This window comes from Cebidichthys violaceus, unplaced genomic scaffold (assembly GCF_023349555.1).
Source record: "Cebidichthys violaceus isolate CVI_PGR_0920_01 unplaced genomic scaffold, fCebVio1.0.p SCAF_10, whole genome shotgun sequence".
In the NCBI taxonomy this organism is placed as follows: domain Eukaryota; kingdom Metazoa; phylum Chordata; class Actinopteri; order Perciformes; family Stichaeidae; genus Cebidichthys; species Cebidichthys violaceus.
Window position 1 is genome coordinate 15,193,738 of NW_027176263.1, and position 12,806 is coordinate 15,206,543.

At 43.3% G+C, this 12,806-nt stretch overlaps 1 protein-coding gene across 3 annotated transcripts in view; it reads right to left on the reverse strand.

Moving 5' to 3' along the window:
- smap1 (small ArfGAP 1) overlaps positions 1-12,806 on the reverse strand; it is a 95,732-nt gene that overhangs the window by 72,926 nt on the left and 10,000 nt on the right. For all 3 annotated transcript variants that reach the window (XM_068727184.1, XM_068727176.1, XM_068727169.1), the window contains exons 2-3: positions 7,398-7,531; positions 4,781-4,866 (exon numbers count right to left, since the gene is read on the reverse strand). In XM_068727184.1, coding sequence (XP_068583285.1) covers positions 4,781-4,866; positions 7,398-7,531 — 220 coding nt within the window. The remainder of the gene's footprint in view (positions 1-4,780; positions 4,867-7,397; positions 7,532-12,806) is intronic.

Consider the following 12,806-nt stretch of genomic DNA (forward strand, 5'->3'; position numbering starts at 1 on the left):
AAACGTAGGTATGGAAGCCCTGAGAGTCAAAAGAGAAAAAGACTATCCAGTGTTTCTGACCTAAGAACAGGTTTAAAAAAAAAAAAAAAAAAAAGGTTTTGACAGGATCATTTTTCTAAGTTTCTTAATTGTTTTCAATTAGTGGCACAACAGGCTGAAGTGCACCATTACCACATGTTCTAAATAGGGCAAAAAGCATTCAAGTTTTCCACCAGCATTTTAATTCACATAACTTGCTTAAAACAACATAAGTACCATGTGTTTAGAGGACATGGAGAAATCAAAACTCCTGGAAGAAAACATGCATGCTTTAATAATTAGTCTTAATTAGAACATGAGGTAGAGGTGCAATTCAGCCTCTTGTGGTTGAAATTAAAATTACACCAACAAACACAATTTCACAGACGGAAAAAAAGAAGAAGCTTTTTCTCACGAGTTTCTCAGAGCTTCCGTACATATGTGAAAAATGTGTGAAAAAGTCTCTAACATTGTGTCTCCTTGCCAAATGGTATCAATAGCATTGCTGATATTGTTCAATCTTATCACAGAACTGTGTTTCTTTAACAACAGAAAGTATGGCTGATCACCATGGTGTTGATGTTAGGATTCCTGCCATTTTCAAAGCACCATGACAGACATGCAAGTGTGTGTGCGTATACACACACACACACACACACACACACACACACACACACACACACACACACACACACACACACACACACACACACACACACACACACACACACAAACAAACCCGCTCAACCTCACACCCATAAATTCCAACTCACACCCACATCGACTCTAATCCCGACTCTCTTATCTCCCTATTTCAGCGGCGACGCCTCTGGCGGATGAAGCAATAGACTTCCAAAGATTGAAAAATGATGACCAGCAGCACGGGTCGAGCTACGCGGGCTGCATCTCAGACACAGCACTTATTTAGTACTGTTGACTGGAGACAGCCGAACAGATGGGACGCTACACACCAAGACACTCAGCAACGAGTGTAGTGGATAAATGTGTGCCAGACGACACGGTGGTTATGTTCACATGGCTACAGTGGAGCGCTAGATGAAGGAGGACGGTGATATAAACGGGCCCATTGCTGACCTTTGACATGAATCCTATCCGGTCCATTCAGTACCGTCTAGCTCTGAAGAGATGGATGTCGTTCAGCTGAACTGATTTCATATCTATAACTGACCAACTATTATACTTGTTATCAATGGATGGCTCTAAACCATAAAAAAAATTAAAAAAAATGTGCTGATAAACTGTATTATTTCTATTGCGGTGCTGCAGGTAACAGCTGCCAAACTGGTGTAAACAAAAATCAACAAAACCTCTAGCATATGTGTAGATGCAATAACACCGAATGTTGAGGTCGCTAATTATATTTGATATATTATATATCTATAGTTCCACAAAAGGTAGACGCTAGAAAAAGTAGCAGTTCCACAGTTAATCGTCATTATATTCTTTTGAACAAACCCCACACAGGTTTGTGGATGTCAGCAATTTAAAAAGGGCCGTGGTTGTGAAGATACTTCATAGGAAGTTTGGAGGGCTTTGCGTTTACAAAACATTTTATGACTGTAGACATTTTTTGTGGAAAATTTTTGATTTGTTAAAGAATCCCTTTTTATGTGGTGGCGGTGGTGTCAATGGGTGGGAAATGAATGCAAAACTATAAATGAACCCTAGTGTTCCATGATCATTATCTCCACCAGGCGTAAGAGGATGATGCGTTCATTTGTGTGTGTGTGTGTGTGTGTGTGTGTGTGTGTGTGTGTGTGTGTGTGTGTGTGTGTGTGTGTGTGTGTGTGCGTGCATCTGTCAGTCTGTCCAGGGCAAATCTCTTACTTACTTCAGTAGTAAAAGCCATTTCTGGCCGTCGGCTAGGGTAAAAACAAGCCTCACCTAGTCTGCCGAAGGCCACAATTTGGCCTCAAACACTGACATCCATAGAAGAGTTTGGTGTCATTTTGAACCGGAGCATCTGCAGATTAATTCCATAACCGATATGTTATGATTCACTAAAGATAAAGATAAATAAATACCCGTTTATTTTAGATCTTTTTTTGTAAAAAGGGAATTGTTTGAGAGAAGAGAGGGAGACACACTGAGTGCACTTTTCTAGTTGTAAAGACTTTAGAGTGTAGCACCTAAATGAAGATTTAGTACATGGCTAATTACAGATGTTAATTACTAGAATTCTTCCAAACAAAACATTCTTCTTGACAAATGAAAACCTATATATTAGTCAAAGTATACAACTGCAAATACACCAAGATGACATAAATGTGTCCATACTGAAGGAAAAACATTCGTAATTACACAAACACTAATGTAGGAGTTAGAAAAATAATGGCGGGGGGGGGGGATGAAACGCCATTTGGTCATTTACATATAGAGCACAGTAAATGGCAGGGCCTGTAATTATGTGAGAGTACGAACACAGGAGAACACATAGGAAACGCTCACACACATTCAGGCGGTATAGCTCCTCTAATCCTGGGTCCGTTATCTGCCGGCTTCAGCCAGCGGCGCTGCTGTCGGAACGACTAATGGACTTCAAAAGAGTGAGGAATGATGACCACCCGCACAAATAGGCCTGCCAGATACAAGATAGGGTATTAGAGCCGCGTTTCAAAAACGGGGAGATTATTTATTTCAGTCTGCTGGTGGAAATATGAACATATGCTGCTGTGTTAACCACCCAGCTGTCTCGTGGAAAAAAGGGGCAAATTGGAGAGCGCTGTTTTTCGTCCGTTGTTGCGTACGCAGCTAGAGGTGTCCTGATTAAGTGTGCGGAATGACGGCGACTTGGCGGAGCCTGTCGCTTCTCGCGTGCCGCTGGAGATGATTTGGGAGGTGCTGACGAAAGCCGAGAGTTCGATGACGGCGATGAGTTAGATTTGAGGATGTAATTTCGTTGCAGGAAAAAAAAAAAAAGAGGCAGATTGCAGGAGTGATTTCAGGTTGAACTGATCAGAACGCTGATATGCTGTATGTCAGTCGTAGTACATCATTGATATTAACTAGATAATTTGACATTTTAAACAACGATCGGCATTTTGCATTATGTTGAAGTGATGCATCAAATGTAGCAGCACCCGAGTGTCGTCTGAGGCGTCAGGAACAAATTTGTCTGTTAAGAGTTTATAGAGGAAGATTTTAGAGAAGATCTTAAGTATCAAACACGGCCTTTCAATATTAAAGACGACTTTATTACTCTACTTTTTAAACTTTGTAACTAAGCAACCAATCTACTTCCTGTTTACATCGGCGCATGCCCAGTGTACGTGACATTCGTTTTCAGGCGTGTTAGTCTGGACGGAGATCATTTCAAGAACGATGCTGAAACGCCGTGTGGAGTAGTATGGACCTAAAGAGCAACTTAACGCCAGCAATCCACCCCCAGCAGTTTAACCTCTCACCTCCCTGTGGTGATGTAGGAGTGTACTCCAGGGTGCGTCAGTACATTGTGACATCACTGTTGGGTGTGGTCACAGAGCACACTTCTGTCAACAGCTTAATCTTAGGACTAACTATTGCAAATGGCTACTTTTTCATCAAGTAATACAAACAGTCAGATAAATCTTAACCTTTTTAACTAGAAGGCAATTTTACATAAATCCTCCTGCAATGCATGACAAGTGTGCTGTAATCTACAAAAATAAGTCAGGGCCACGATCGATCCGTACGGATCGGCCCTCACGGTTCGGCACGCATGTGATCCGCGGATTAATTACAGTTTACCGTTAACCATCACAGTGTGAAATAAAGTTTTACTGACGATCGTTGTCCTCCAATATTCAGTAAAATATGCGACCGGGACATCTGCATTCATGTTTTCTAAACGCCGATATCTGATATTGTGTATTTTCATGAAATTTCATGAAAGAAAAAAAAAAAGAAAAAATAGTCTGGAGCCTTGTAGACCAGCTGCTATAATGAGACAAGAATATGAATCATCAATGATCAGCGGCCAAAAAAACGTGATCAGGGATCTCTAAAAGTTATATTTGCCCCCATTTTATATTTTGTGCTGATCCGATCCGTGACTCTGATCCGTGATACGATCCGAACCGTGAGTTTGATGTTCCGTTGCACCACTAGTATTGAACGTGTAGATCGGACGAATGGTCCTCGAGACACACGTGTACATGCAAATCTTTCTTTATAGTTAGAGACTGAGCAGGGCCGGCACCAAGTCCACCTTGATTCTGGATCGTGATCCCGTGAGGAAAACATCTTAAATGCTTTGATGAGTATAAATGCTATGGCTTTAACGGTCCTCAGAGCTCAGTACAATTGAATACCAACAGGAGACTATGAAGCACAAACAAAAGAGCGAATATCTTTTGGAAGACTGCTGTTCAAGCCTCCAGTAGACACTTTTTTCCTTTCATTTGTCCCTCATCTAAATGTGACAACTACCGCGAAATAACTCACTTTTATGCAAATTTGCGGTGACATTGAGAGCTTTACGATTTCGACGGAAATATCGGGGTGGCACATATGGTGGTATGCAAATCTCTCCATGGTGACAGAGGGTTTTTATAAAAAAAAAAAAAAAAAATACATTTAATGCACATTTAGTGTGACAACAGCAGATTGCACGCACTGTTGGGGAAGATTTGTACGCCAATGTACTGTATGGTTGACATGGATTGTGACGAACTGAGTTTTTATGTAAATGGAGTTGAATGAATGCACGTTGCAGTGAATAGACAGTCGGAGAACACACAGGAACAAGGAGGGAGGAGGATACTGGTCCGTCTGTGGCCGTCTGAAGTTCTCCGGTAGGTGGTCTTCATACAGCCGTTTGGCCCTGCTGTTGCCCATGTCGACCATACTCTGCAAGGAGAAAGAGGGGAGGAAGAATCAAAGAAAAGGACATCAACGGGTGAAACGCCTTCAGAGAACATTGTTCTTTTGTTCGTCCACATTTGCATTCGACTCAAATTTGCCCGCCGAATCCTTTCGCTCACGCGCATGCGAACGCACGTGAGTGAAAGACACGGCAGGCCGCGTGAGGTCAAGGGTAAATTAGGAGGAGGGTGATAAATGGAGTGATGATAGAAGTGGTTGAGATGGAGTCCGAACAATCAGCCGTCCGGAATGAATTAGTCATTGAAAAACAGTGATTAACATTCAGAGGGAGTCCTCCTTTTGACTCGCACTCAGCTGATGGATAGGCAGTGCCTTTAAGAGACACACACACACACACACACACACACACACACACACACACACGGATTTATTAACAGTTGATTGAATAAATTATTGGCACGCTCAGGTGAGTTTTACAGACGTACGTACACACACACACACACACACACACACACACACACAGAAACACAGACACACACCAGTGCTCCTCATTTACTGTGTGTAATTGAATCAATGAGACATGCTAGTTACCCACGGAACACGCTTGTATGTGTACACACACACACACACACACACACACACACACACACACAAATTACAGGTCTCTGTATTCCCTTAAATGTGGGTGTGGGTGACAGTCCCAATCACGAGTTTCAAGTCTTCTTCAATACGGTAGCATGGTCATTTAGTAAATTATGGGTTACATTAAAGTGTAAAATATATAAAAAAACAAGATAAAGATCATGAGTACTAGGGGTGTAATGACACATGGATTTGTATTGAACCGCTCGGTACACATTACGAACCCAACAATACGATTGAATAATATTAAATTTCTTTTGAAAAATCAAATAGAGCTGAAATTGGTGGAGCCACTGCGCTCAAACATGGCAACCCACCCGACGTAACGCGCTGAACCTTCCCCGATTCGCCTCGGTCCGATCACGTGACCGGATGTTCACAAACGACAACAGCATTGATTACCGATCGACTACCAGGTTAATTCAATAAGAACAACTGATTACAGGTGTTGCTGACCTTGTTGTCTTTACTAGCAGCTGTTGTTCAGTTAAAGTCTGCATGTCTGCAGAGGAAGCAGCTGTTAATGGAGCGATCAGTGAGCGGCGTGTCCAGCGGAGGCATCAGACCTACGGAGCGGGCGTCTGAAGTCACGGTTAGCGGCTTTGAGGAGGACGGACACAAAACGGAGGACTTTCCTGTCCTTATTATTAGAAAAGGGAAAAGGAAATTATTATTATTTTGTTCTGTACAACAACCATAAACTATAAAGGAACAAAACATGGATTGCTCTCCAGTAGGACAGAGACTTCAGACACCAGCAGAGCTACGAGTGAGAACAGAAACCACGACACCGAGGAAACGATGAGAGACGTGTGATGACCACATTTATGGATCATAATCTAGTAAACCTTTTGTGTGTAAGTGTTAATATTAATATAAATATGAGGTGAGAGAGAGAGAGACCTGCAGCGCTGTAACTAAGTCTGAAAAATAAAACTTTCCAGGAAACGTGTCTGTTTGAGTTCATAGAGGAAGATTCTTTTTTTTTTTTTTGCTAGCCAAAATCACCATACGAGCCAGCTAATGCTAGCTGCTGGCCCCACCCTCTCGTCCAAAAATGGTCACTTCCGGTCCCAAACGAGCAAAATGTGAAACTATGTGGGGGGGGGGGGTGGATTAGATGTAGAGCGGGTCATCTGCCACACGGAAGTCCGGCGGTTCAATCCGGCTGTGCGATCGTTTTCTTTTTGAGATTATATTACATCCTGATGGGCAAGTGCCAAATAGCATTTCCACCTATACCGTCAATGTATGAATGGGTGTGAATGGGTGAATGTTGACATTCAGTGTACAGCGCTTTGAGTGGTCAGAAAACTAGACGGGCTCTTGCATCGGAAGGCGTAAGGATCGTCTCTTTTCAAGGATTTACTTTCGAGGTGAACATCAAAGAGTTCCACGGATTCCCCCAGTCTGTGATCGACTTCTGTGCGTTTCAATTTGACTGTGAATCGGAGAGGAAAAGGTGCGATTTTTCGGGTCAATTTGGTTAAATGGAAAACGTGACCGTAAAACAGAAACGACACGGTGATTTTTTTTTTTTTAAGGTCAACTTGTACAAAGCTAACTTTAGTTATTCGATTATGTGTTGACCTCATTCACCAACTGTTCTCATGGTCTCTGCCGCACGGCGTGTTACTGTTCCACTTTCAAAATGTATCGTAGTGAGAACATCGGATTCTTGATAAAAAGGAGCTACCGGGTCTACAACAAACCAGGTCCAAACTGGTCCACGTTAGTGTGCACGTCTCCTTCCTTTATAGAGCGAACAGTTGAAATTCACAACGCAAACTGAGTTACACTATTGAGAAGCAGTGAGAATTGTCGTCTATGGTGGATTTTACCTTTTATACTCAACGTGTCGCTGCAGTATTTCCAGTGTGTGTGTGTGTGTGTGTGTGTGTGTGTGTGTGTACCTGGATCTGCTCCGGTGTCCACTGGTCCAGATTGACAGATTTGACTCTGGAGATGTGGACTCCCAGGTTGCGGTGGATGCCGGCACAGCGGATGCACATGAACACCCCGAGGTTCCATGATGCCCATCGAGGACCTGGTGCGACAAATAGAAAGAGAGTTTCTGCTTTAAAAAGGTGCATTGGTTCAAATTTAAAAAAAAATAAAAAAAAGTGCGATGTGTAACCACAAAACAAGCCACTCGAAACAAATAGGGGGCAGCATTTCACCTCGACTAATGAGTCCACACAGGCAGTTATAGAAAATAACAACAAGCCAACTACTAACTAACAGCAGGGCAAGAATACGTGAAATTCCAAACTCTAGAGCGGATCCTAATGACACCGATGTCTTAAAATCACAACGGGTCACATTGGTATTTAGTTTAGGTCAGCCATCTGTGTGTTCACTGTGCCGCTAACCGACACATAGACGTCTTTGGCACAGCGTCGGTGCGGCGACCTCTTCGCACTCCGTCGACGTCGGTTCATTTTTTTTTGAACGTTTTAACCCAAAATTCTGGCCACATTGCACCTTTAAACGTGACGGCCGTGCTGCTGCGTCATCAGCAGAGAGCAGCTTTCCATCTCCAGCGTTTCAGACGATGCAGATTCCTTTCAATTAAAATCTAAACTGTGGAGGCGATGGAATGGCAGGAAGCGATGGATTGAAACTCTGCTGTGTAATAAAAAAAAAATATATATAAAAAAAGAATTAAAAAAAAGAGTTATTCTCTCTCTGAACCTCTTCACCCGACACAGTCTGTCAAAAATGCGCTGTGAGAAATTCAAAAGGTAAACCCTCGCTTCCACAAACTGGACGACCTGTTTGGAAGTTAATAAGAAGAGATAAAATCCAAACATTCAAAAGCCTTTACTTACTTTGGCAAAATTGTTTGGGAGCGTACCCACTTATCCCGAGACATTTAGCGTTCTCAACAAGTAATCCCTAATAACACGTTAATGGGATGTTACGGACGCAGCAGAGTGGGGTTCGTATTGTTTATGGACATCATTTGATTGCACTTCCTGTGGTTTAAGAACAACTCTTCTCTATTAAAGCGCCTGCATGCACCAACCGTTATTAGTCATCTTGAAGCACAACAAAAGGTGCACATATATAAAAAAATGTAATATCAAATATACACGCGTCTAAAGAGTTGTTGCGTTTAATAAACTCCAAATTAGAAAGTGGATGTTCTTTTAAATTGCCACAGACTTCAAATGAAGTCTTTAAAATGGTTGAAGAATTATTAAATGTGTGTACTTTTACTGCATGCATTCTCAATTACATTCATTTAGTGATTAATAGCTTTAATTAAATGTCAGTGTAATTAAAAAAAAAACTGAATATGAAAGGTGCTATAAAAACAGGCATAATAGATCAATGATAGCAGCTTTGAGTTTAATAAACTGGCTTTCAAAAGCTTTTATTAGCTTAAGGGTCATTGCATTTTGTATCCAGAGCCTAATCCTCAAAATTAAAAAGAAAAAAATGATCAATTACATTACCATACAATAACGACAGGCTGAACTCTAGATCTAAATCCGTTCTTTTCAGAGTGCAGTACACAAACTCATGGCACAGAAGTGAAACTAAAGTTGGGAAGAGTCCAAGGCGGATTTTGGATCTCTGCTTGCTAAAAAAAACAAAACACACGGGGTTACATAAAAGCCCTGGCAGAGAACAAGAAGGAACGGCCATGAGCTCGCTACACGGAACCAGAAGAAGCCAAGAACCTCCGGGCAGAACCGGACGAGACTTTGATTCCTGTTGACGCGCAACCGGGCGACGTCTGTCGAGAGGAGGGATGGGAATGTTGGCATTATCCCACAAGCAACGGACTGAGTCATTCTGAAGCAAGGGTCTGAGGTCCGACATCAACCTGGTTTGTTGTTGTTGTATTTTGAGACGGCAGAACTCTGGGACCTTTTTATCTCTTCAACGTACCAAAGAGCCCATGATCACCAAACCCCGTCCTGGACGGGAGCAGGCACAGCACAAGCCAAAGCATACGATGTGTCCTTACTCCTGTTCCAGTGCCTTCTTTGTTGATTTCATTTTACTTTTTCATTGTTTCATTCTTGGCACAACTATGCTACACAAGACTTTTGAATTTTTCATGTGAACAACCAACAAGTCTATCGCTATGAAAGCCTTCCAGGAAAAACTGGAACTCAAAGTGAAGATGTGGGCCATCATCCCCAAATGTAGGACGATGGCTGACTTTCTACTTTGCCTTCGAATGAAGCCGCTGGGAACTAGAAACTAATTTAATCTCCAACATCATCAGAAAACACTTCTTACTCGTCTTACTCCTCCTCTTCTTCTCCTCCTCCTCCTCTTCTTCCTCCTTCTCTTCATTTCCCTCTTCATTTCCCTCCTTCTCCTTCTTCTTCCTCCTCCTCCTCCTCCTCCTCCCCCTCCTCTTCTCCTCCTCCTCTTCCTTTCCTTCCTCTTCATTTCCCTCCTTCTCCTTCCTCTTCTTCCTCCTCCCCCTCCTCTTCTTCCTCCTCCTCCTCCTCCTCTTCTTCCTCCTCCTCCTTTCTCTCCTCTTCCTTCTCCTCTTCTTCCCCTCCTCCTCTTCCTTCTCCTCCTCTTCCTCCTACTTCCCCTCCTCCTCCTGTTCCTTTCCCTCCTCTTCTTCCTCCTTTCCCTCCTCCTCCTTCTCCTCTTCCCTCCTCCTACTTCTCCTCTTCCCTCCTCCTCCTCCTCCTCCTCCTCCTCCTCCTCCTCCTCTTCTTCCTCCTTCTCTTCCTTCCCCTCGTCCTTCTCCTCCTCTTCCTTCCCCTCCTCCTTCTCTTCCTTTCCCTCCTCTTCTTCTTCTTCTTCCTTCTCCTTTCCCTCCTTTCCCTCCTTTCCCTCCTTTCCCTCCTTTTCTTCCTCCTCCTCCTCCTCCTCCTCCTCCTCCTCCTGGGTTGTCAATGTGGTTCATCTGTTTCCATCTCGTTAGGAGCTTGGCATCGACGAGTCTGATTTCATCGTCTGTATTTTGGACTTAGGTTTTACGGAGGATGGCCTCTCTGATGCGAGGGAGCTAGCAACATTAAAAAGTCAATGATGTTTTCAGCCAACATGGAGCTAAGGTTAGCTGAATTAGCATAGCTAGCTCCAGCTGGTGAATCTGCCCGACGCCGAAATGATCTTATTTGCATATGTGTGATGTCATTACGTAACTATATACATACATGTACATGTATACGGTACACACACACACACACACACACACACACACACACACACACACACACACACACACACACACACACACACACACACACACACACACATACTGCATTTATACCCATATACCCACATAGAAAAGTTAAGGGAACCAAATTATATACTTTATATATACAAATAACTACTTCTCTCTTGATTTATTACCTCAGCAAACATTGTGAACATGGTCTCAATCTCTAGTTTCAAGTCCATAAAGACCATAAAGCTTTAGGGCGGGGCTTACTGTGATTGACAGGTCGATGCCGCTACCAGAGCCGTATACAACGTCTCTACGCCATTCCTCCGCATTCCAAAAATGGTAGCTTCCTTTCATTGCTTGCGGGAAAAAAACAACATGGCAACGCATGTAATTTAGGATGGCGACGGCGAAATTGTCCAAATCAAGGCTTCGAAACCTCAGTCCACAAACCAACGGGCGACGTCACGATGACTACGTCACGATGACTACGTCACGATGACTACGTCACGATGACTACGTCACTTCTTATATACAGCCTATGAACAGCACACACCGTCACACTCTCCTTGATTTCAACCTATCCTCATAAAAAACCCTACAAAAAGTTACTCCTCATTTTTTGTGAGTTTTCCTACGAAATCCAGCAACACGCGTCAATTTCTGCTCATTACATCCATACAGGCATTTCAAAATAAACTTCCGTTTTCACAGGAAACAACTTAAGTTTATGCAACAAAACTACTTAGTTAGGTTCAGGAAAAGATCGGCGTTTGGGTTTTGGCAAAGTGAAAAGATCGTGAAAAGATTGTGAACTACTTAGTTAGGTTTAGGTAACAAAACTACTTGGTTGGGTTTAGGAAAAGATGGACGTTTGGGTTCAAATGACTACGGTAGTGTGCAAGTTACGTGACAAATCAATGTTGACTTCTCATTTGACATGGGGGATGAACAGCAGTCTCCAGGGTGACAACTCAGAGTTTGTTGGACCCCCCCCCCCCCCATCTCATGTCCCGCCAGCTCATAGTTCATGATTACATGATTTCGTGGGATATCTGAGAATTATGGCGCATTATTTTTCGTAGGTATAGCTACGAACGCCGAATGAGACCAGCTAGAGAAATGAATGATGTTGTGCAGTTGTTAACACAAAAAAAAAAAAAAGATGATACAATAACATCTCCGCAAACCCAGCCTATTTCCGCATAAAGTGGGCATGATTGTCTGATTTTCTGTCAAATTATAAAAAAACGGTCAGACGCAGCTCCGTCCTATTTCACAATTGAAAAAGGGGGTTTCAGAGGCACCGGCAAACCCTTTGAAGCCTACTAAGGCCATTAAACTCACTGAGTATTAACACACTCATGCATACCCACGGAATCTCTTTATAAATATTATGTTTGAGCGAGTTTCAGGTTAAGAGCTTCCCACAGAAATCTGTCGACCAGATGCGTCATCCATCATGTATAAAAGTAGCACGAAACAACCCCTCGCTCTGCCAAATCTCCACGGGGATGAATAGGAGAGGGCACGGACACGACAAGTCAAATCATTTTAATGGCCACATAGTGGCTTGCAGTTCCTCGGCGCCGGCGGTGGCTCCGTCCCTCCCTCTCCGGGCCGCGGAGCTCGCCATCCGTCAATCTGACGCTCGAAAAGTGACTTTAAAAACGCAGCGAAGGCAAGAGGATCAACTTTTATGGATCCGGGCTACATGGTGGTGGTTGCAGCAGGGACGGTTGGACGGCGGCACAGTCTGGCGGGCTCGAGTGAGAGCATCAGTGTGTTAATGCGGTGGCACTAATGCGCTATAGACGGCCTAAAGGAGCATTAAAGCAGGGATGACTGAGAGTTAAGCCCGAATCAAAGCAGCTCAGCCACAGTAAGCCGGACTCGATCTGCGTGGATCGGACTTCGCTCTCGTCTGCCATGCGATGACCTCTTTGAACGCACATCTCCAAAAAAACAAAAACAAACGCGTAGTAATTCTCATCCACCCACACGGCGACATACACAGCACATGTGTGTTTACACGCATGTCGTAGGTGTATTTGTAACACGCTGCAGATCATCCAGACACACAGACGTGTAATTTGATTTCCACCCTGTCAGTCACATTTCTCCCCGAGATGACGAGCAGCGAGATGCGAGTTCTGCTGGTGAGTTCCAGCGA